Source organism: Gallus gallus, chromosome 1 (genome assembly GCF_016699485.2).
Source record: "Gallus gallus isolate bGalGal1 chromosome 1, bGalGal1.mat.broiler.GRCg7b, whole genome shotgun sequence".
NCBI classification, from domain to species: Eukaryota; Metazoa; Chordata; class Aves; order Galliformes; family Phasianidae; genus Gallus; species Gallus gallus.
In genome coordinates, this window is record NC_052532.1 from 62,950,431 (window position 1) to 62,974,729 (window position 24,299).

The following is a 24,299-nucleotide window of genomic DNA, read 5'->3' on the forward strand; positions in this document are numbered from 1 at the left end:
CCACCCCTGCCTTCTCTGCTGGGTTCATTTTGTATGTGCGCTATGAGAAGAGTGCTGCTGAGATCGAGGTGTTGCACCTCTGCTGAGTACATTTTCACTGTGCATCTGTGCCTTGGCCAGTCCCTCCCAGTCAAGGTTCTCAGCCACAGAAACTTGATATATATGACCCCATTGCTTGCCCGCATCCAGCTGGAACAAGCTTTGAATCTTTGAATCTATACTACCTTATCTTTTGCCAGTTTGAATTGGAGTCTTCAATATATAAAATGGATTAGCCAGAAAGGGAATGGCATTTGAGACCTCCTGTGAGCTCCTTGCCATGTGCTTCCAGCATCCAGGCTGCTTGCGTCAAGGTCCCCTGTTGAATCTTTTTGCTTTTATTCATCACCATTTAGCTCACCTTGCAGAAATACTGCTGATTGAAAGCAGTAAATAACTCAGCCGCACCATGAGAGGAAATTAATGTGTCTCACTTTTCTTTCCCAGCTGTAAAAACCACATTATGAGGGAAATCAGGCTACAGTAGCTCACTCCAAAACATACAGTAACCTAGAACAAGATTTTCTGGTTGTTGAAAGTCTTAACAGGATGCAACTGAGGAAGGGAAGTAGATAAGGCCCATTTGTGGTGATGGTTAATAAATGCCTGACAGAACCACGTGAGCAAAATTATCACTGCACTGAGTCTTAGTTCCTCTGAAGTCAGATGAAACCTCCCATCCTCAGATATCTGATTCAAAGCTATGCTAGGACAAATCCTGTCACTTGGCTGGAGTATCAGAAATTCACAGCATCCAGCCGAGCCCCATGACAAATCTTTGGAACATTCATTGCCCTTTGGCATCAGTCATCTTTTCTTTTTCACTGTAAGGAGGAAATTTTCCAGCTGATTGGTTACTTTGTGAAATGATAAATGTCTTTTCCAACTGATTTGGGTACCAGGTTCAGCATTTTTGAGTGGAAATACTCCATTAGGGCCCACATACTTTATGTTGTTTCCCAGAACCTGCAGCAGAACATAGGAAGATGAAGTTATTCTAAAATGCAAGCCTTCATCAGGGTCATTCTGGATCTCTGTCTGGGGCAAATAGGGGCTTTTAGTGCCACAACGTGGAAAATGGATCAACTCCTTACCTAGCAGACACACACAAATCAGAAAATGATGAAGACCTTAGATGATGTTGTTATCCATTTGATTGGCAAAACCCTTTTGCAGAAAAATCATCTCACATCCAGACAGGGAGGAGGCCACCACTGCCCCTGGAAAGTTGTACTAATGCTTAATTCCTCTTATTATCAAAGGTTTATCCTTTGCTCCTGATCTGCATTTGTCTAGTTTTAATGTCCAGCCCATGATTCTTGTTACACTTTTCACGTATTGATTGAAGAGCCTCAGAGCTTTTTTTTTTCTGCTTTTTTTTTTTTTTTAAACCTTTACACAGAATTTAGCTTCACATTTCTCCCTTGATAAATTGTGTTTGCTGAACTCTTCAGGTGCCCTCAGTAAGGCATTTTCTCATGCAACTTCTTTTCCCAACTCTGGCTCTCTAATTTTCACCATCTTTACCAATGAAAACCTGTGCCTAAAATTGCAGTACCAGCTGCTGAATATTCCTGCAGAGGCAAAATCAGCTCCCTATTCAATGCTCTTCTGTTTGTGCATCTCAATGATTGCATTTGCCATGGCATCGCACTGGAGGTCTGTGTTGATTTGCTTCTATTCTGTGCCTTCTAAACTCCTCCGAGGGTAGCTATTTTTCCTTTTTCCTAAAGATTATTGCACCTGGAAGTCCAAAATAAGTTTTGTTTGAATGGGCCCAGCATAGGGGCCAATAATTTACATCACAGTCCCGTCCTGAGCATTTCCTTCTCTGCCAATCACTGTGCCACTTGCATGGCTCATCAGCTGTGCTTTTATTTTCAGGGTATTGATGAAAACATTGAATACCAATGAGCCAGATCTTAAGCGTTGTAAGAGAAGAGTCCTGATTTAAAAAATAAAAATAAATCATATTTCACCAAATTACGAGTGATTATCAGTAGGCAGTCAACCAAACGTGAGCATACCTTCCTGCCCTCTGATTGCATCATTAGCTGAATCCTCTTCAGTTTTGCCCTGGGAGTGCTGTCAGGCTCTCACCAGAAAGAGGCATGCCAATTTTTCACGTCTGCAGGTTGGAAATGTTTGTCCCCAGTAGGGGCTGCTTTGCACTATCTCAAGCTGTCAGGGGACTGCAAGGTTCTTTATCACCCTCAGCCTGTTTCCTTCCAGAGAGGGAGCAGATGTTTAAAAGAGCTTTTGGTTCCTTTCTGCGTCATTCTGAACAACTCTAACTTCCTCGCATAGCCTGAGAAGGTCGCCAAGAATTAGAAAAAAATAAAAATAAAAACCAAAACCCATCAAAACTAAACTTTAAAATATTAAATAGCAGGTTTTGTGGGCTTCTTGACAGTACACCATCTGTCAGACCATTTCCCTAGTGCAGAGTCCCATGTGGAGCTCACTGGACCACAGTACCTGAAATGAAAACAGTGTTAGCAGAGACTGGGTGATGTGCAGCTCTCTCTCATGACAGCTGGTCAGATGTCTCCAGGAGAGCATGGGGATCTTGGGCCCAGACTGCCCCTAAGTAAATGCTTGCCAGAAGCAGCATTTGTTCTCAGGCTCCTACAGGAACAGCTGCATGCTGTTGTGATAACACAGGGAGAGATCATGGCACTGCTGGTGTTGCTGTGGTGACTAATGAGTTTTTAATGCCACCTGCTGTAAGCAGCTGGATTTAAAAGCAATCATAAGCAAGGGCACTTCAGACCACCAACGTTTTCTTTTATGGCAAGGATGCCTTTAGCTTTGGAAAAAAAAAAAAAAAAAAAGTAAAAAAAATAAGGGTAGAGAGGCAGACCATCAGTGCTGGTGAGCGCAAGTGCATCTGTCCTTCCTGCAAGGCTGCTCTCTGATGGTCCAGCAGGTGCTTTCCTGTCATTTCCTACAGCCTTTCCATGCCACTCAGTGAAAAATGGTTCTAAGGGGCGCACCAGTCCTGACCTGTGGTCTCATTTCACATATCCTGCAGGTACTGTTGCCACATAACTAAAACTTAAAGCAATGTGAGTGTTAGGAGGGCAAATACATCATCAGTATCAAGGTTTAAGAGGAAATTATTCATAGCACGTAAGATTCGTGCTAGTAGTGGCCTTAGGTTGTAAAGAATGCATATGGATGGAGTGGGAACTCTATAAATTAAAGAAGCATTACGTTAAAGATTTTGTACTAAATAATGCTGCTTCCTCTCAACAACATAAAAGGGCGATCTCAAGATGAATTTGAGAGGAGAGTCTTACTAAACGTTTCTAAATGACTCTAAATTGCCTGTCGTTGTATTTGCTGCCTTTCTTCAGTAAATCTGTGTTCCTAACACATCTCAGCGGTAAGTCACAGAAGCCTTTGTGAAAGCAGCAGTGACACCGTGTGGCCCCTTCAAGCAGTCCCGTGCTCCCAGTGCATCCTGCCTTTGTATGGCTGCTGGCGCACAGTGCTCTGCCAGGAAGCGGGGCAGCGGCCCTGCAAAGGCACAGACAGATTGGTTGTGGTCTAAGGAGGGTCTATCAGTGTCCTTTTCGCTACAGGGCTCCTACAGAATCTGCCAAGATTTCCAGATTATCCTACTGATAACACCTCGAGAGGCAGTCTACAGTCCCTACCAACTGCTGACTTCCTCTTTGGGTGCTCCACTCAACTCAAATCCCACTTAGGGCATGTGCAGCTCCCAGTTAGATAGGTGATCGAGGTGAGTCAGTCAGCTGTGCTCCCTCTACAGATAACAGGGAGAGAGGCACCTCTCTTACTCATCCTAAACACCTGTTTTAGGAGGAAAGTTTTGTGGGTGGTTGTATTGTTCCTTTGGTGTCACAGGGAACCAAGGTTTTACCAGCCTGGCTACAGCCTGACCCACCATACAGCCAGCCTTTGAACAAGCTCACAGGGCTATGGAGGAGTGTACAGAGGAAGAGGAGGGACAACAGCTGCTTTGCCTAATGGCATAGTCTACAGGCCAAGTGCCTGTAGATTTGAGACTTAATGCTCTAGCAGGGGGATTGGACTTGATGATCTTTTGAGATCCCTTCCAATCCCTAACATTCTGTGATTCTCTGATGATGGGACTTGCACACTGGGAGCAAAGAGGGCTGACGCTTTTCACACAAAGAGACATTCTTTAGTTCACGTTCAGAGCTTGTTGCTTTTTTGTTGTTGTTTGTTCATTTTTTCCTATGGAAAAGCTATCCAAGTTATTCAGTGTGACAATTGTTATTTATTAGTCACCGAATGTCATTGCTTTTCAGTGCTATAACACAGTGAAGCAATATCCGAGGCTTTTAAGTTGGCTTTAAATTTCATTTATAAATGTTGATTCAGAAAATGGTTTCTATCAGCCAGGAGCTTCATGCTTTTTTTAAAAAAAACAAAACCTGTAAGGCTGCGAACAAAAATACATTTCTGTTCCAAATGTTCCTCAGGGAAAAGCTGTTTTTCATTTCTTTCAGCTGGTACACAGTTACCGGTATAATGTGCAGATGATTTTACTGATACATTTCTGCTGTGGTCATGTTACTCTTTTCCCAGTAGTATCGCTTGGCAGAAGTTTATTATTGGACTTGGTAATCAGTTGTGTTAGAGCATGTCTGTAATATGCTTGTCCTATTCCTTCAGCACCAGTGGCACCTGAGATTACCTCCATAGAATATTACAACCACCTTTTGTACGTCACCTGGACCTATGGAGGAGATGGTACTGACCTCTCTCATTCCAGGATGCTGCATTGGATGGTCATTGCGGAAGGAAAGAAAAAAATCAAGAAGAGTGTAAGTATGACTGGGGCAGGTGTCATTCTCTTTGTATTCTTCTGCTCAGTTGATGATTTTTTATTGCAATGTTTGAGCACGTTGGTTAATCAGTTAAAGTTACTTCTGTGTGTGAGCAGGTCTGGTATAAAGAATAAGTTATTGAACTACTGAACTGCAGCTAGTAGAAATTGAAGAATATTTTTTAGTTAACAGAAATGCTGCTTTCAATTTCTGTTCAATAATAAGCTACGTGACACTACTGTATGACTTTTTTTTTTTTCTTTTTAAGTCATTCATACCAGGTGCTCTCACTACCCATTTTCTATTTGAGCACATGTACCACAAACTGATCGGGAGAGGATTTCACCCAGAATCTCTGCACCTTGCCAGATGTTACAATGGATTCTTGGCACGTTCTCCTCAACTATTTGAGCTAATTTAAAAATCAGTTAGAAAAAGAAATCTGAGTTTTTAATTATGGAATAAAGCCACACTTCAGCAGGGTATCAAGATGCATGTTTAACCTGAAGCACAAGAGCAGCCCTTGGATATACAGCGAGAAGTGTTTAAGACTGCAGTAGAGCATTGCTGCACAGGAGCACATAGTGCCAGCATTGTAGCTTCTTGCAGCCTGTGACCTTCCGCACTGCTATTGATGTTTTGATCATTTACAGGTAGAAAGTGGCTGCTCTTTTTCAAATGAAAGGTTTTCTCCAGCTGAAGATTCACCAGATGCTGAATTGGAAGTGGATTTTCAGGATAAGTGCAAATTCATCAGCAATTTTTTATTTTAATTTATACAGAGCATTATAGAATTCATTGGTTTCTTAGTGGCTGCAAGAGTGAACCCATCTGGAGCTTGCTGCACCATGAATCTAATTACATGATTAGTGGAGCTGTTCAAAAACATGACATTTGTAAGCAGTAGGAACTTCCAATATTTGGATCTTTGTTTCAAACAAAAAAAAAGAAAACCCCACATTTTAATTTTTTCCTCACAGATAAAGTATTCTAACCATTGAATTTGAAAAAACGTTTCTGAAATTTCCCCCAATTCCTTTCCTTCCAAAAGTCATGTTCTCATAATATAGTTATTCTTTCAGGAAAAATTCTGACTTCCATGCAATAATCTCAGATAAAACATATTTGAATACAAAATTATTAGATTTAATAAATATAAAATAAGCCTTGAGTACAAAATTAAATGGAAATAAACATGGAATATGTAATCTCTCCATTAAACAGAGGATTAAAAATAGAGGGTATCTACAGCAACAGAGTACACACAAATGAAACTTCAAAGCCATCTTAAGGGATATTTTTCTTTTATATTATTTTCAGAACAAGAGTACCCAGCAAATACTCTTAAGGGAATACCTAGAATAAGCTATTTATGACTGAATTTTATGGTACTGCTTATATTTGTAAATACGGATGCATCATGCTTTCAGGCTTAAGGGTGTACTTTTTCTGCTAAGCTGTTAGTCTCTTCCAGAAATACTTTCCTTTGAAAATGATACTATATGATTATCTCTTTACATGATTCATCACGGTAAAGATTGTTAATGTGAATGCTTTTCTTGTGAGGTTATTAAAATTAATAGATAATATAATCAGGTGATGATGACTTCCTGCTCTTATTATATTTCTGAAGACTCTGGAGAAGTTGGTCAGTTTTTAGATAAGTGGACAAACTAATGTTAGTCACTGTTAGTCTGCATTCAGAACTGTTCATCTTTCTTGGATCTGAAAACTTCAGCTGAAAATTAAGTGTCTGTGGAAAGCAGCATGAGATTCCTGAATGCACCATTATGATTTAGCCTATGAATCCTCTGAAAACGGCCAGTTGCAGTGTCTGAGTCCTGTGTCCTTCTTTGCAGCCCTGGAGAAATGAGGAGCTTACTTTCTCCCACAGTAATAGGAAGAAGTTATTCACAGTCTGTTAAACCTTAGCTTGGGTTTGGATCATATCTCGTTTCAAATCTGTGGGTGACTCCAGTCAGTACTGGGTCACGTAACAAGTCTAGAGTGTGCAGAACAAATTTGCTGTGGTGTACAGAGCTTTCTTTGTAGTACATTAAGCAACTAGATTAACTTTAGAAGAAGAATATCTGGTTTGGTCTGTACTTAAAAATTGTTGTCTTTAATCATTGTAGGTAACACGCAGCGTGATGACTGCAGTGTTGAGTTTGCCTCCAGGGGACATTTACAACCTTTCAGTAACTGCTTGTACTGAAAGAGGCAGCAATACCTCCCTGCCCCAGCTTGTGAAATTGGGTAAGAAATGTGTGCTTGTTTGCAAGTTGTAAACCCACTCCCTCGCTCATTAAAATGCAGAATTTGCTGTGTCAGCAGATTCATCATCTTCCTCGTTTCAGAGTCATGTACCTGTGATCACATTTCTCTTGGAAAGCTGTAATTTTTGTTTCTCCTTGCTGTGAAGATTGTCCCATTCACACATGTGACACTATTCTCTAAAACAGTATTACTCCAGAGGATCAAGAGTAGCAGGATCTGACGGTAGATGGAAGTAGAAGAGTATAAATTGCTCACTGCCTTTCTGGGAGTACAGCTCTACTCCGTATTTATTTTACTAAAGTCTTGAACACGCACAGGTTTTGGGAACAGAGACTTGAACTTCCCAGCTGAAATTTTCAGTACGGAGCAAATCTTGGTTTTGCCTGTTTCTAAGTCTGCAATTTGCCACCTGGTATGACTTTGTAGAATCATAGAATGGCTTGGGTTGGAAGGGACCTCAAGGATCATCAGGCTCCAACCGCCCTGCTGCAAGCAGGGCTACCAACCTCCATATCTAGTATTAGATCAGGCTGCCCAAGGCCCCGTCCAACCTGGCCTTGAACACCTTCAGGGACGGGGCATCCCTTCATATTTCCTTCCTCAACTTCTCCAACACCGACATCCATCTGTAGATACAGATCAGCGAGAGTATTTTTTACAAAAAAAAAAATAAATCAAATCACATTCATGGCCGAAGAATGCTGCATCAGTCTAAAAGAAATTTCTGTAACCTATGCAAAGAAACAAACAAACAAAAAAAGAGATGTCTTCCTTTAACTCTGAAGAAAACGGAACAGTACATTGCTGTGCCTCAAGAGATTTCACTTCGCTTTTGCACGCACGTGGAATTGTGGAGCCTTTGGTGCCTAAAGCTGTGCAATGTTGAAGCATGCCTAACTGCTTTTACGGGCATTAACTGCACTGTGAAGGTGGGTAAAGGAGAGCTGGTAATTTCAAACTGGATTATCTTCTCTATACAGATAACATATCTTTTATGAGTGACAGTGAAAGGAGTGATATTAAAGCTTTTCATAATTTTTAATGAATTAGAGGTCTTTTAGCAGTCATTGTCTACTTGTCCTTTTCTATAGCTCTCTTTTACCCAAATCCCTAAAACAGTGCTGAGGCAAGCAGTACAGCTACAAGAATCTAAGTACCTTCCAGGTCTTTTCATCAAATGAAATACTTGAAACAAATTCCATGGATTTTCCCCTCTTTATGCAAGTCTTGTCCTCTGTTCTGCCCAAGACTGTGTATCTGTGCACACAGTTAAGTGTGTACATTCTCAGCAGAGGGGAATATATATGAATAGCAGAATATATGCCCCTGCTACTTCTATCCAAATATTTTAGGAATATTTCAAAATATCAACTAGCTTTATCTTCCATGCAGGTCTATAAATGCCATGTGTTATTATTGTTACACCCCCTGCATCCTAGCTGTGTCTTCCTGTTTTTCCTTATGGACAGGGAAAACAGAAATTGGCAGGGGCAGGCAGCCTCTTGTTGAACTCTCCTGGTTATTTTGTTCTTGCTCTTTCACTGTTAACAAAAAGAAAGCGGAAACAATTCAGTTTTGATAAATTGCCTCCAGACTTCCTTGTGGTTGTTTGCTTTCCTCTATCTTGTTTGCACTTTGAATGGGCAATAGTAAGGGTATTTTACGAGAGGTTCTCCTTCTCTCTTTTTCTGAGGGAGCGCTGGGAGTTGTAATTAGCAGTAGTGGGAACTGATTCTAAGTGATAGACAACTCAGCACTTGGCAGAAACTTAAGCACTCCTGCCAAATGTTCTTCCCTCCATAATGTTTGCTTCATTCTGGCAACTTTCCACTTACAGAAAAAATCAACCCATTTGCTGGAGGCAAAAGGAGGATTTGCTTGGGATGATGCCAAAATGTAAAACTTGTATTTTCACTGAGACCATTTTTTACCTGGAGTAAGGGATGGAATGTATTTCAAAATCCAGGACCAGATACATGGGTGTAACTAAAAGAGAGAGATGCTTTCCAATGTCCTTCTGGGACAATGCTTATGCTGCAGACCCCATGACTCAGAAGCAGCCATGTGAACATGCCTCAGTCCCTGCCCTGTTCTCTTCAACTCTTTCCCCATTGCCAATGTACTCATAGCAGCCTCAAACTCTAGAATGCTGATCTGATTGTGTGGGGAACAGATACTTCTTCCAAGCCTATAACCACTTGAGAAATTCCTTTGTGCTGGATTTTTTGTGATGAATCTTACACATCACATCCAGGCTCCTGTGACAGTGTCCTATGCAACAAGAATGACAAATTATGTGTGAAGGGAAAAGATCAGAACAAATTGTTGATGTACCTGGTTAGTCAGGATTGCTTTTCTCTGCCCTTCAAGATACCCTTCCCATGCTCCCAATGCTCCTGGAGTCTTAGACAGGCCTTGCACTGAGGGCTGACCTCCACAGGAGGCATGGCATTTTTAATCATTTGAAAGCCCATGTTAATTAATCACTGTGTTTCTGTCCCCAGAGGGTTTCCAGGGCTTTATGTCTTAAGCAGAACTTTTCCCTTTTAATGTTTAATCTTCTTCTTCCTCATACTTTGTTCTGTCTCCACTCATTTCTAAAGTAACTTTAATTTTTAAATCATTGTATTCCTCCTTTCTACCCACGCTGCAGGATATGTGTAGTAAAGCTTCAAGAATGATGAAATAAGACCTTGGAGACTCAGTGGATGGCTGAGGGAAATAGTAACTTCAGTGGGCAGTGTTTGTGCCATGCTCCCACACTCCTGTATGCTTTCAGAATGTGGTGGTAGGACAGAGGTTAGAGTTTTAAACTACAAGAGGGTAAGTTTAGATTAGATAGCAGGAAGAAGTTTTTTACTCAGAGAGTGGTGAGGGCCTGGCACAGGCTGCCCAGAGAAGCTGTGGGTGCCCCATCCCTGGAGGGGCTCAAGGCCAGGCTGGATGGGGCCCTGGGCAGCCTGAGCTTCTGGGGACAGCCCTGCCCATGCAGGGGGTTGGAACTGGCTGGGCCTTGAGGTCCCTTCCAACCCAAGCTGTTCTGTGATTCTGTGATGCTCATGCCACCCAACAGTCTGCCATCACTAGTCTGTGGCAACAGTCCTCATATTGCAGGATTCATCTTCTCCTTGGCATGTGAGAAGCTCAGTGCCTTGTCTGTGTTAGTCTGTTACAACACAACAGCAACAAGTACAAAAACAAATTAAAAACCTCTGCGATCTGGACCTCTACATTCAGTGAGGAGAGAAAACTCCTGGAACTAACTGAAATGAGTGAAGATCCAATTGTCCTTAAATATGGAACAAAAAAGACAGACTAGAAGATATATTTGAGCTGCCAAATGACTAAATATTTCCTCTGGTGCAATTAAGTGAATCTAGACATAGCTCACTTTGGGGAAGCTGCTTCATTATCATCTCCTGGGTCAGGCCTTGCAAAGCAAACATTTATCAGTGCAAATGTGTTGCTAGCAGGTGGGCAGACATCTTCTCCTGAAAGAGTTTCTGTTAGCATTTTTCTATTAATACAATATGCTGATTGCCCTGAAAGAGTCTGTGAAGAAGGAAGTGACTATCCAACTGCCCAAATAGAGAACATTTTAAATAAAAAAAAAACCTAAGACACTCGATCACCTTCCCATTTTGCATTGGTTGCTTATCATCATGAGGGACGGTGCTTTTTGCTGGCAGACTATCTGAAGGAAATGAATGATAGAAAGGCATCAGGCATTGCATTTCTTTTTTTTATGCGACGCTTCCTCTTCTGGTTTGTACGAAGACTTCAAGATGAGCTTAATAAAAGGAGATTTTCTCTTAACTAGAACCAGCACCTCCAAAGTCACTGTTTGCTGTCAACAAGACTCAGACCTCTGTCACTCTACTGTGGGTGGAAGAAGGAGTGGCTGATTTCTTTGAAGTCTATTGCCAGCAGGCTGGATCCAATCAAGAAGTTAAAGTCCAGGTATGTGAGCTCCTCTTTGCTCTCTACTTTTCATTTCTAAAACTGTGACTGGGCCTGGCATCTTTCAGGTTTACTGTCTGCCACTTAGCATTTGTCTGTAAAGCCCAGGGTTTGGGTTTTCAACCAAATGTCATAAGGTGGTTCAGAATTAGAGCCTTTAGAGCTGAGCTGCTAAAGCATTTGAAATGCTAAAATATTTTGTTGTTTTGCAGTGTTAAGGCTGGCTTCTATCTTGCTAATGAGATTGATACTGGTTGAACAGAAGCTATGTTCATCCAAGACAGCAGCAGTATCAACCCTTGGCTAGTCTTGAAATGGACTCTATTATACTCTGCAAAACACGAAGAGCAACAAAACTAAGGGAATGTCAATGGGCAGAAATGGGAAAATTTTCAGGTAGCTTGATTAGAAATGGGAAAAACAGACATATTTAGATGCTACAGGGCTGAGCTCTTTTACACAGCATCTGATTATTACTGGCTTACTTTTCTCCTGGCTTTGAGAACTGTTAACTGAAGTTAAGTAGGACCTTAACTGCTATTCAGATTTCCCTTATGGGCAAATGTTGCTGCTACTTAAGCACCTTTTTTTTTTTCTTGGGGCATTTCCTTCCAGATTCAACTTCACAAAATAATCTTTTTTTTTCTTCTGTCCATGATGACAAGTGTGCTCTGTGGACACACGAACACCTGAGTGTTTAGATTGGCAAAACTGTTCTGTGAAAAGGAGGAGCAGTAGTAGTTTTGATTTCTTGCTATTCACTATTGTGCAACATATGTGGATTACTTTGTGGTTTAGCTGATGGCTTAGTGAATCACTGTGATTGCATGCTATGAAATACCATTCTGTCATCTGGACTTTCCCATAATGGGAAATCACTCACGAAAAAATAAAAAATAACTCACACGGACCAGTGATTATCCTGAAAAAGATATACACCCTCTTTAACTCAGTCTGTGAAATTTGATGTTTTAAGTTAAGAAAGGCACTGACTGAAGGAGAAAATGTTCAAATGCACTTGAATCTTCTGGATAGTTTGGATTCCAATTTTAGATTCCTGTTCTTTTCACAGTGAATGAACAGAGATCATGAAGTCATTACCTACTTAGCAGAGATTCAAAATAATGATGTGATTAGACAAGAAAGGTACCACAGGATTTGCGACTTTAGTGCTGGGCAATTATGTTTTAAGAACATCAGGAAAAGACTGCTCCATTTGGCAGGAACTTCAGTGGTTTCTCATTTGTTGACACGAACATCTGGCAGAGGGAAATGCACAGAGATTAGCAGCTCACTTCTCATTAGATTCATCACTGTCTTTTCTGTCTCTGTGACAAAAGGGGAAGGACTCCTTTTTAAACCTTAAAAACAGATGCTTTCTCATTAGACCCATGAAAATCCTTTATTTGTGATTTTCCATGCCAATGACATGAATACTTTTGTCACTTTCCTCCATTTTTAAACTAGCAACAGATTTCCATGTTTGAACATCTTGGGTTTTGTTTGTCTTACTTAATTTTTTCCAGAGGGGAAAATGGAAAAAAAAAACATCATACCAAGTCCAAATCATGGCCCCTCCTTTCAGCTGAGGGAATACAACTCTCCTCCCTTACATTCATGCACATGTGATTTCATCTGTGTAACATAAATCAGAATTGCACTGCAACAGGAACCCTTCCTCATATAGAAGGAACCCCTGGCTGATAATGGGCCACTGAAAATATCCAGTGCTTGCTGCATTGCACTCTGTGTCTGGAGTGAGTTTATTCATTAAACTTCATTAAACACTGTCTCAGTTTCCTGTTACTGCATCTGCAACCCACCCTTTATTTCTGCTGGAAAGTACAGAAAAGTACTCTCAGTACTTACTCTCAGGAAGTAAGTATGGTTTTCAGAGCCATAAAGGCCTCTATCTTTAAATCAATCCATACATGGTATTTGTTTTGTTTTTCTAGACCAGCTTTTATAAAACCAGGGACATAGGAATTAAAACACTGCATAAAGTTATTATGTAAAAAATAACTGTTTTCCTCCTACTTGTGTGTCTTAGTAACCAGAGCTCAAGAGCTTCTGCCTCCCTCTGGTTATGTTCCACAGGACGCAGCGCTTTCTCCAGTATGAGTGTGCCTGGCCAAACCACTGCAAAGCACTCTCCTGCCCACCCCAAGGGGTTCTGAGCTCCCGGAGGTGCTCTGGGCTGTTCCCACTGCTGCTTTCACCCCTGTTGCTCTCCCCTCTTCTGCCAGACTAGGTGCCCATGTTTGAGGGCAGGCCTTGGTTACTGTCCCTAGGTTTCAAAGCACTGCTTTTATCATCAAATCTAACTTTATCATTTCAAATAAGTGGGAGGAGAGCAGAGCAGTGATTTGTGTTCTTGCATTTACGGGAGATGCAAACTACTGTGTGATTTCTCCATGTCTGTAGGAACCTGTCACTGTCTCTTCACATGTAGTGACTATTTCCAGCCTAACTCCTGCCACCTCCTACAACTGCAGCGTGACCACCTTCAGCCACAATAGCCCCAGTGTTCCCACATACATTGCGGTTTCCACCATGGGTAAGCAACACTTCCCTTTCTTCTTTCTCCTCCGGCTGCAGCATCTGTTTCTTCTTGTTTTATAAAGCTGCTCTCAGCAATGCTGGCAACCAAATATTGTTTGTGTCATGGAAGAGATGCCAGATGTAGTCAGGATGGGGAAGTAATGTTTAAAAGTTTTTATTAAAACATTGATGGGGTTTTGACTTGGTAAGATGCAAACTAGTGGATCGGTTATCTACTGGCTTTTAGAAGTTAGATACCTGGTTTGTAGTTTCAAGGCTGAACGTCAATGCATTGCCTGATGACGTTTATGGAGAAAAAATGTCTCCTCAGCCAATCCCAAATGAAACAAGGAAAATCACACTGCTGAGCTGCTGAGGAGAAAAATCTCCTTCTGTTTTCATTGAGGAAGTGAAGACAGAGTGAGAGCAAAGGAGAAGAGAGAATGGGGTATCCTGAGCCATCACATGCCAGAGGGATAACTCCCACCAGAGGCTATCTGGGCGTGCCATCAAGTCTAGCATTGTACTGGCTCTGAAGAAAGAAAATCAGTGTTGGAGAACAATGGGCTTTCATTTAAAGTCTGCCATTCATCATGATCAATGTGATCACTGCTTGGTTAGCATAAGTCATAGCTTTAGTCATGTGTCCTATATATCATATACTACTCCATCATGGAGTTCAATGCCGGAAATTTAGCTTAATGACTTCTAGTTCTGTGATTTCTATTCTAAAAATGCTTCTCTAGACAACTGTTGATGTAAAGTTATTTTGAGCAAGTAGAGCAGGCAGGTTTTCTTAAGTAATGAGCAGAATAGGTTATCTATTCTTATGCAAGTAAAACTGATAAATGTAATATGGAACAAAAATAAATCAAGGTTTTATTATTGAGAGTTGTTTTGAGCTCTTAGTTAAAACAGAATATACTGTTAAAATTTATTTGCCAATGTCATTCAATCTACTTCAACCCAGTATGTTAACAGAGCCTCTGCCTCTTATTTTGCTATTGGACCAGAGGAGGTATTGGCTATTGTTGAAGAACACCTGCGGAGTTGGAACTGTGCTTTGGAGACATAGACAGTGAAGAATATCTGTATTTTGTATTTCCTTCTCCATTTTTCTCTTGTTTTAAGTATGTCAGTTAAGGAAAAAGAAATAAAAATATCAGGACACAAAATGCCACAGTGAAGTCATTTCCCCATGGAAATGTTGTAAAAGCAATAACTAGTTGAAGCATCCTTTTACATCCAGTAATAGATTTTTCTCTCTGTAAAACTCTAGGCTGAACAGTTTATAAATGTAACACTGTGAGTGGGGATGAGGGAACTTAGTTCTTCTGAATCAAATAACCAAGTTCCCCTTTTTTGTATATACAGTCACTGAGATGAATCCCAACATAGTGGTAATCTCTGTGTTAGCCATTCTAAGTATCCTTCTCATTGGACTGCTGCTGGTGACCCTTGTTGTGCTTAGGAGGAAACATCTACAAATGGCCAGGTGAGTCCAGATCTATGTTAATTCCAAAATTATCAGAACACAATAAACACCTTATGTAAGTAGTTATAACTTGGGATGTTTGTATGCTTGGGTAATGCTTGAGAAGCCTGCGATTCCTTCAGAACATTGGTCTTGCTGATGTTTTGAAATACAGTGTCTTCTATTTACTTTCATTCTGGACCTGAACTCTCAGCCTGAACATTTGTCTCATTTTAACTTTGCTGAATTGGGTAAATAAGAAGGGCACTCACTTAATACAGAAGGGTTGTGTCAGGAACTTAAAGGATAATTAAATTTAGAGGCACCTTGGCATGATCAGGACATCAAAATGATTTGCAAATCTTTCATTTGGTTTTAAACAGGGTTTTCCTGTATCAACAGATTCCATTATTAGTTCATCAGGTCGGGATTCTGCATTTCAGGGGCCATGCAAGGCCTCAACCCTGTCAGCCAAACCACCAGGATGAGGAAGGGCGCACCCAGGGCCTTGACAGTCTGTCCCTAGAACATTTGGCAGCCTACATCCAACCCCTGGTTTTTGTCTGTCCAAATTCTGCATTCATATGGGATTCCATCCTATGGGAACAGCAACATGGGACAGAGAATATGTTCTTACCTAGGTCTTGTCTTTCCATGCAGTCAGAATGCATAAACCGAGACCCACAAACCCAGAAAAGATCTCAAGTCCTTCTGTTCACCTATAGCATTAATTATTCCCATTTGTTCTATTGTACAGATGAAGGAAAAAATTATCTTGCACAATTAAAACTTTTTTACAGAACCTGTTCCTTCAGATATCTCTACCAATCATTTATACCTGAACATAGGCATTCTAGTTTTCCCTGGATATCTCATCTGTAAGAGTTCAGTTTTGTGTAAGTTACACTATGGAGTAGGAGAACAGTGGAGAATGCTCCAAACACCCTGTATGTGGCTTATTTGCTGGGTCTGGAAGGTTCCTGGAGTCTTCATCCTTTTATAATCTGTGCTGTATACCTCATATTAATTTACTTTCCTAGCAAATTGTAATTGTTTCATATAAAAGCCTTGTGTATAAAATCTTGGACTTGATTACCTAGCAAACTCTGCATTTTATGTATCTTGTCTTGGCTATATATTCCATGCAACAGACGACCACATCACATAGATTTTTCAGGCCATTTCTTTCAGGGAATATTATGTAGTTGGTTCCTTTTATATGTGACTTGCTCTGGGAAAATACCATCTAAATTAATTTTCTTCTCTATTGAATTACTATGCAGGCAGCCTAAAGCTGTTTCTTGTTCTCTTCAACACTGCTTCTAGCCATAGAAGATAAAAAACCCAAGAGGAAATTAAAAAGTAAATCCAGTGAAGCTGCAAGCACTTGTTTGTTTAAATCAAGGAAGGAAAAATAGTCGAGTCAGTTTATCATTTGCAGCAGAAATTAATGAACTCGTGATAAATTCACTGGGATGTTCCTCAGGAAATTCAGTCTTTTTCGCATTTGTTTTCTGAACTCAAAATTACCATGCTTTTGTCAAATGGAGACAAAATATACATCTTTTCCTTAAAGGAGTTGGGATTGGGAATATTTACTGTAGAAAGGTAAATCTTTCGTGTGTTTACTAAGGCCACCAAGGGGTTTCAGTGCCATGCTATAGAAATCCCAATTCTGAATAGAAGATGAGGCTTATTTGAGCTTTTTATTACCAACCTTTTTTTTTTTTTTTTTTTTTTTTTTAGGTTTTCTAAAGATTATTAGAAAGCCTTATCTCAGGTTAATGGTTTTGGAGGACTATATTAAGGGATTTTGGTTTTGTTTATCGCACATTATCTCAGACCTAATAACAATAAAACATGTCAGAAACTTCCAGTGTACTCTCTTGAATCAGCATCATTGCAAGCATTGTGAATCCTAAGATGGTAACTGTACTCAATGGTCTTCCTGAAACAGGGAGTGCGGGGCTGGAACCTTTGTCAATTTTGCATCATTAGAGAGAGATGGAAAGCTACCATATAACTGGTGAGTGTTTAAAAAGAAAGCTTTTCATTGTGTTTTTCCCCATCTCTGCTTTATTGGCAAATATGACCTTTACATTTTAAGTGCTTTTGTTTTATTTATTTATTTATTTATTTTAAAGCAATCACTGTCCCTATTTATGATAAAATTACTATTCCTGTTACTTCATGTTACTTCAGGATTTTATTTCTTGAATGATGACTCAAGACTGTGTGTACTGTCACCTGGTATTTTTAGTATGGTATGATGTATAACATCAACAAAGTTGCATAGATGTTGAAGTCTTATTGCACAGATATTTCTTTTTCTTTTTTCTTTTTTTTTAATTAAAGACTTATTTCCTTAAGTACCACAAGTGTAGAAACTTGATCTATAAGCACTTCCACACTTCAGGATTAAGCTTGCATGGAGGTGATCAATCAACAACCATCTTCACAAAACACTATTGGTTATTTTTCCTTTCAATGAAAGGATGCAATGACAACTGCAAACCAACTCAATATTTACTGCAGAGTTCAGCGCTGTTGAAATGACTGGAAGAAAAACTTATTTTTTTTTTAGTCTAGAAAATCACCTACAAGGGTTGTAGGCGCTGACTATGGACTCCAAACCATCACTGACACTATCAGCTGAGGAGAAGTATTTGTATGTAGATAGTAGGATTAGCTTTTACAGAAGCAAAAGGGCTCTAAGGCCTACCACACTGGTATCAGTATGGCCATTCTCATTCCTAATTTGATTATCATATGGGTGTTAATGACTGATTTAGGGTTTACTGTCTTATTATCAATCTCCACGAAAAGACCCATGTTTTTCAAGGCAAGTCAAAACACAGATATCTAGAAACACAGTATCAGCCCCCTGTTGCCCCATTCCAGTACATAGGAGGAACCTTGGTTTAATGCTTGTGGTCAGCTTTGTTTCCAGCTAGGATGCTGGAAAGCGATGCATTGGGAACTACTTCCATGATCTCATGGGACCCAGCCTGCCCAGCAAAGACAGAATTAAATGAGTTGACACTGCAACACAACAAGCCTTTTGCAAATAAGCATGCAAACTGAACTAACAAGCCCAGAAAATCCTGTCAATATCTTACTGTGCTGCTAATTAACTGGATATTAAACAAGCTTCACTTGCTTGGTTTAGCTTTAATAGCAGCCAGCTGTATGCAGTAGAAACTAATCTCTTTCAGCTTCTCTTTCTTGGGCTGTATTAATGACAATGAAGGCAGAAGATCAAACACTCATGTTAATTAAACATCCAAGCTTGAATCAAATGATTAAACTAGAAACGGATGTTAGTAAAACCATAAAAGGCTTTTTTTTTTTTTTTATGGGAGAGGAAATTAATTAATAGGTTTGGATGTGTAAGTGAAGGATCTTGTTACTTGATTTTGTTTATGTGTACTTATGTGTATAGATATTTATTTATATAAGCATAAATTTTGTTATGAAAACATACATTTCAGAAAACATTCCTGCTTAATACCTTTACAAATGTTTAGTGATTGAAGTCAGTGTGCTCTAATCATACAGTCCTGACTTCTCTGAGGATTAGTGAAGACTTCTTGTTCTGTGTGCCTCTGTTTACTCAACTACAGATTCACTGTCCATCCAGGCAGACAAATGGGAACTATGGTCCCACAGATATGTACAATGATTAAGAAACTAACTTTGCTAGCTGTTGTTCCAATGACCAAGAGGAGTGCTATGGGCATATCCACTGAATCCTAAGAAAAAGGCAGCTCAGCAGAGTTTTCAGGATTTGATCAATCTCTGCATCTCTCCTAATTAAACAAAATAAAATTCAGTACGTCTCAGTAGTAGGTGAAAAACTATGTAATTCCAGGAAAACAATATTTTATTTATTGGACAATTATGTAATTTTCATAAATCGAAGAAAATCAATTGTTTTAAAGTTGGGAGTTCCTAAATCTATACTGTAAACAGCACAAGAAGGTGGGCATGCATACTAACCTGTGATATGATCAAGTGTAGATACTGCTCATGATGATTTGGCAATAGAACAAGACACAAGCTTAAGTAATTTCTTCTGCCTCAATAGACTTCTAGAGGAAGTAAGACCTCTAGAAAACCTCTGTGGGATACCCCAAAGGAAAGAGGAGTATTTTAGCAACATCATGTCTTTTTCCTTAGCGTAGTGAAAAGATCTCTGTCGCACCAACACTATGCTTATGGAAGGCAAAATTTAATCCTCTGTCCATTTCCATAGAAACAGCAGATAGACAGTAAATAGCTGATCCTACCAACTACTATAGTATGTGATTAACCAGAAAGCTGAACTGCTGTGCTGGCTTTGCTGTTACTGTCCCCAAGCACAAAAGAGGAATAACCCCCTGTCACTGGTTTTGTTACCAATTTTTAGGAAGAAACGCTGGCTGGCTGTCCAGCAGAGGAGCTGGCAGAGGGGGAGCAGCCTCTCCAAGCTCCGTGTAGAGCTTGTGCTTCTGGCAGGCCCACCCAATCCCTACCAACAACTGGGGAAGGTGCCCAGCATAAATTTCACTGCCCATTCTACTTGGCAGTAAAATTCTTTGAAATGTAACTTAGAGTTATCAGTGTGAGGGTAGTTTTCCATTCTGGAAGATTACTGTACTGGAAGATTTGCTTTTCAGGGAAAGTACAATATCTATATATGTTGTAATAGGAGTACTGAAAAAAGAAATTCCACTTTGTGGTTCCTCTTCAGAACAGTTGTGGAAGCATGGTATTACCTTTAGGACACTGAATTTTCTGATGGGAGAACAATCAAACAAACAAACAAAAAAAACAACCAACCAAAAAAAAAACAAAAACAAAAAAAACCAAGGAGGGTGTATTTGGCCAGAAGTCCTACTACTGGGGCAGTTTTTATTGAAATTTGAGCTTTCCTCCATTGCAAAGTATTTATATTCCACTCAACCACCAGTTCTGGATTAATCTGGCAAATAAATTACAAATGCAGAAATTAAGTACTATTTGGTACTCAAGTTTCTACTAATTGCAATGGAACCATGCCTAGGAGAAGCAGTAATGATATTTTCATAAAAACGTAAGAGAGAATTGAAAGTACTTAAAGATAGGACACTGCAAAATGTTATGTGAATGTTTTCAGAAATCTGACTCAGTTGAGGGTATTAAGAGATACTGGAGTGATCTGAATTTAAGTCTGATACAGATGTTCCTACTGATACCCATAGGATCACTTGCAGGAACATAGTCATATGTGGTAAAAGCAAACACTGTCTGTTCTGAAATAGCTCCAAACATCAGGAAACAAATTTAGCACCACTTAAGTAATGGGTGAAAGCTATGGATGAAACTCTCAAACTCTTTACTTTGAAAATCTTCCAATTTATCAATTAATACTGATTTAGAATCATAGGCCTCAATCAATACCATAAAACACATTTATTCTGATCAAATAGAATTTCATATTGGATGGCTGAAAATCACATACAGGGCATAAGGTTGAGGAGAAAAAATTCTATGGATGCTAATAATATTCTTATGAAGTAAGTAAGAAGAAGCCTTTATGGATTTAGCTGAATTTTAGAATAGCATTTGCTGATCTCCTGACTTCTGTTTGTCTTACTAACTCTCCTCACTTTTTCATCTTTATGTATGTTATTTATTAATGCTCACAGGCGTAGAAGTGTATTTGCTTTCCTAACTCTGCTACCCTCATGCCTTTGGACTGATTATCTTTTGGCATTTTATATTAATCCTTGGTAAGTGACTTACTTGTTTTTCCATATGCAATGTGTAAACAATGTTAATTTCTGTTATATGAAAAAGGTGTGATACTTTTGCTTTCAAATGGGTCAAAGCTCTTGAAGTTATAATTTTCTTGTAATAGAACATGGATTGGAGAGGATGTGGGTATCAAAGTATTTGCTACCCTGCTTCATCTATTTTATGTCTGTTTATGCTCCAACCCATTTTTGCTATTAAAAAGCTAATTATATGGTTATAATCATATTCATTTCATTGCTGTCTCTTCACAGTTTTTGCCATTTCATTATAAATCCTGGCTTCTTCTGTCCCAGTTATTCATCTGCTCATTGCCTGGCATTGCCTTCTGCCGCTTTTACTAAAATTGCTTCGTAATGGCCCACCTCTGCTGTATGATGTCAAATGACTTGCTTTTAAAGGTGCAGTTTTGCTTTTGGAAGCAACAATTCATTGAGAATCTATACCAACTAGCATTCCCCAGGTGTAAAAAATGGGTCATTGTGTGCGTGTCTCCGTGTGTGTGTGTGTGTATTCGGTAGTTTTGTCTATAAATAGTTTATAAAGGCTTTGCAAATTACTTAATAAATATATATATATTTATAGTTAACTAGGAAAGTCTCAGGGTCTAATTAGAACCAGAACTGTTTTATGAACCATTTACAAAATACATAGAGAAGATTGGCAATGATCCGGAAATGCTTCATTTATATAAAATAAACGTATGTTCCTGATGGTCTGGAGTCCTGGGGTAGTGATGTACAAAAATTAAGACTTGCTTTAGACCAAACATTTTCTCGTCACGTTACCATATACCACGAATCCCCTGGTAGGCAGTCATAGAAATTTTTAGCATAGGGATTTCTGAGAACAGTTTTCTTTGCTTCACATTTGGTCTGTAGAAGAGACAAAAAGAGTCATCTCCCTCTTTGCCTGTTCTTGTTTAATAATATACATTATTATTAGCTAACCTCCCTAGATATGTATCTTTCTTCCGAAATTTCCCCTACAATCACACTTCTCAGTTTGGTCTACTTTACTGCCTTTCAAGGAGCTGAAGTTGAATGAGATAAGATGAATTGCTCTCTTTGTTTTTTAATCTGTAGCGTAAATGGAAGAAAAGATGAAACACCAGCTAATGTTTCAAATGTATTTATTTTGTACTTTGGTTTAAAACATTCATGAACATTCAAGGAACAAATGCAGTGCTAAGAAACAAAGTCCTCTTGAGAGAATCAAAGCAGAAGAAATTATTGCTGAGAAATGGATGTTGATCATTTGTTTTATTGCCTCTTGAAGTGTTCCTTACAGAATAGTTCTTAGAAAGTCCTATCTTAAACAGCACTTTGATATTTTTTTTCTTTTGAAATGAGCTGCAGTCTACCCAACCTTAAAAGATGTACCATAGGTACAGTGAACAGCAAATAAATGCATTAAGTAGTCTAGATAAATTAATGTTAGGACTTCTTTGGAAAAAGAGATGTTTGAAGATGTAGTGTAAATGCTGCTCATTTATCTGCAGATGTAGTACACATGAATGAGTACAAATGGGTGACAGTATCTGTATAGATAGCATTGTAGGTTGAAGAGGTATATTATGGTGCTTTGTGAAGTAAACTACCGTGTTAGTGTGAAGTTGCTGTTGTCATAGGTCTTTTTAACTCTGTAAGCAAAGCTTCACATCTAGATGGAAATGTATCTTGACAAGTTAACAAAACTGCTGAAGCTGATGGCTCCTCTGAAAATTGAACATTTTGTGGAATTTAACTTAGGAGATGTTTTTTTTTCTTTCTCTCTCTCTCTCTCTCTCTTTTTTTTTTTTTTTAATTACTATTTCACTTCTAAACTGGAAGGGGTAGAGAAGTACAAATACTCCACTTTTTATAATTTCCTTTTGTATGTTTTTGTTTATTGTTTTGAAATTAACAGTCTTCACCTTTAATTACCAATTGAAGCTGTGGTGCATGGTATCTAGAAATCATTTTACTGTTAGAACTAAATTAAAAATGTATCATTATAATACGCTTAGTAAATAGATATTTGATGCCCAAGAATAAAAAAAAAAACACTGCTAAAATTCCTTCTGAGTAAGTGAGAATCTATTTGTGCTCCGTGCTTGGTCTAACAGGATTGATCATTGTTTTCAAACCTCCATCAAAATTATTTTATGTTGCTGACTTGGTGCGTTTAATCTTGTTGGTTAATTAATTGTGGCAACAACAACATGAGCACACGTACACACATCCTCCAAAAATCCACATGATGGTGGTTAGTTTAATGTAGTTCCCAAGTCCATTTGTTATGGGTTATACCATTTAACTCATAAGCTTGCTCGCAACTGTCACTAGTGAATTATATCCCTTATAAATCACGAGAAGACATGACTGGAATAATTAGCTGTTAAAAATCAATTAAAATTATCTGAGGTTTAAGCCTTAGTCCAGCTAAGTCAGTAGGATATTTGCCATTGTCTTCATTGATCATCATATGCAGGTTATGAGATGGATGAGAAATGGCATCGAGGTCCTTTCCTTTCTCCTTCACCCTCACTCAGATTTGCAAGTTTTCTCTCTTTGCCCAACAGGCTGTTCTCATTAGCAGTTTCTCTGTCCCGTTGGCATCATTTCCCAGCCCAATAGAGCCAGAGTGGAACAGCCTGGAGACACCTTGATTCTCCAACTCCTGCAATAACACTGACAAGAATTCAGCCAGGCTCAGGACTCAGCCCCGGTACATTAAGTCATTAATACTGTTGGGTCATTATTTGCAGAGAACCTGCTTCTTCTGAGAATAAGGTGATATTTTTCAGAGCCACAGAATGGAAAATACATCCCACTAGCATCGATGGAAATTTTGCAACTAGCTTAAAAATGCCCAAGATATTACTGCCAACATTATCCTGATTATTAAATTGACCAGAAAGCGTACATTCTCAAACCAGTACTAAACTTGAATAAAAAAATTCATGGTAGTTTAACAAATGAAAAAGCACTACTTTTTTCTTTTTTCAGGAGTAAAAACGGACTAAAGAAGAGAAAGCTGACCAAGTATGTTACTTCTTTGATATTTAAATAAATTAATAGTAAAAAAATTCTCCTTAAACTAAACATCCATTATTGGAGTACATGGTATAGTGGTATTGCAATTACAGATAGATACACAAAACTTCTTGAAAAACACACCCTAAGAGAGATGTCTGAAAACAGAAAACAAACAGTATTTGGACAAAATAAATTGTGGTAAAACAGCTCCTCACTGATAGAAAATTAGTCACTGGGGAAATGATCAATTATCCAACTTAGTTATTCCAATGGAGCTTATCCTTAGTTAAAAATGACAAATGATGAAAAACTGGGATACACTTGTTCCTGGTATTATTTCCCTCTTGACGTAAGGTTCTCATTACAGTTGTAGCTCGAACATGGAGATCA

The 24,299-nt window shown here is 39.1% G+C and overlaps 1 protein-coding gene across 2 annotated transcripts in view; it reads left to right on the forward strand.

Moving 5' to 3' along the window:
* The window catches only part of PTPRO (protein tyrosine phosphatase, receptor type O), a 149,213-nt gene that overhangs the window by 109,500 nt on the left and 15,414 nt on the right, over window positions 1-24,299 (forward strand). The window contains exons 11-18 of one of the 2 annotated variants that reach the window (NM_204122.3): window positions 4,708-4,859; window positions 6,998-7,118; window positions 10,960-11,099; window positions 13,524-13,656; window positions 15,015-15,135; window positions 17,072-17,140; window positions 20,784-20,867; window positions 23,880-23,915. In NM_204122.3, the coding sequence (NP_989453.3) occupies window positions 4,708-4,859; window positions 6,998-7,118; window positions 10,960-11,099; window positions 13,524-13,656; window positions 15,015-15,135; window positions 17,072-17,140; window positions 20,784-20,867; window positions 23,880-23,915 (856 nt within the window). The remainder of the gene's footprint in view (window positions 1-4,707; window positions 4,860-6,997; window positions 7,119-10,959; window positions 11,100-13,523; window positions 13,657-15,014; window positions 15,136-17,071; window positions 17,141-20,783; window positions 20,868-23,879; window positions 23,916-24,299) is intronic. The other variant, XM_015289829.4, reaches the window with a different exon arrangement.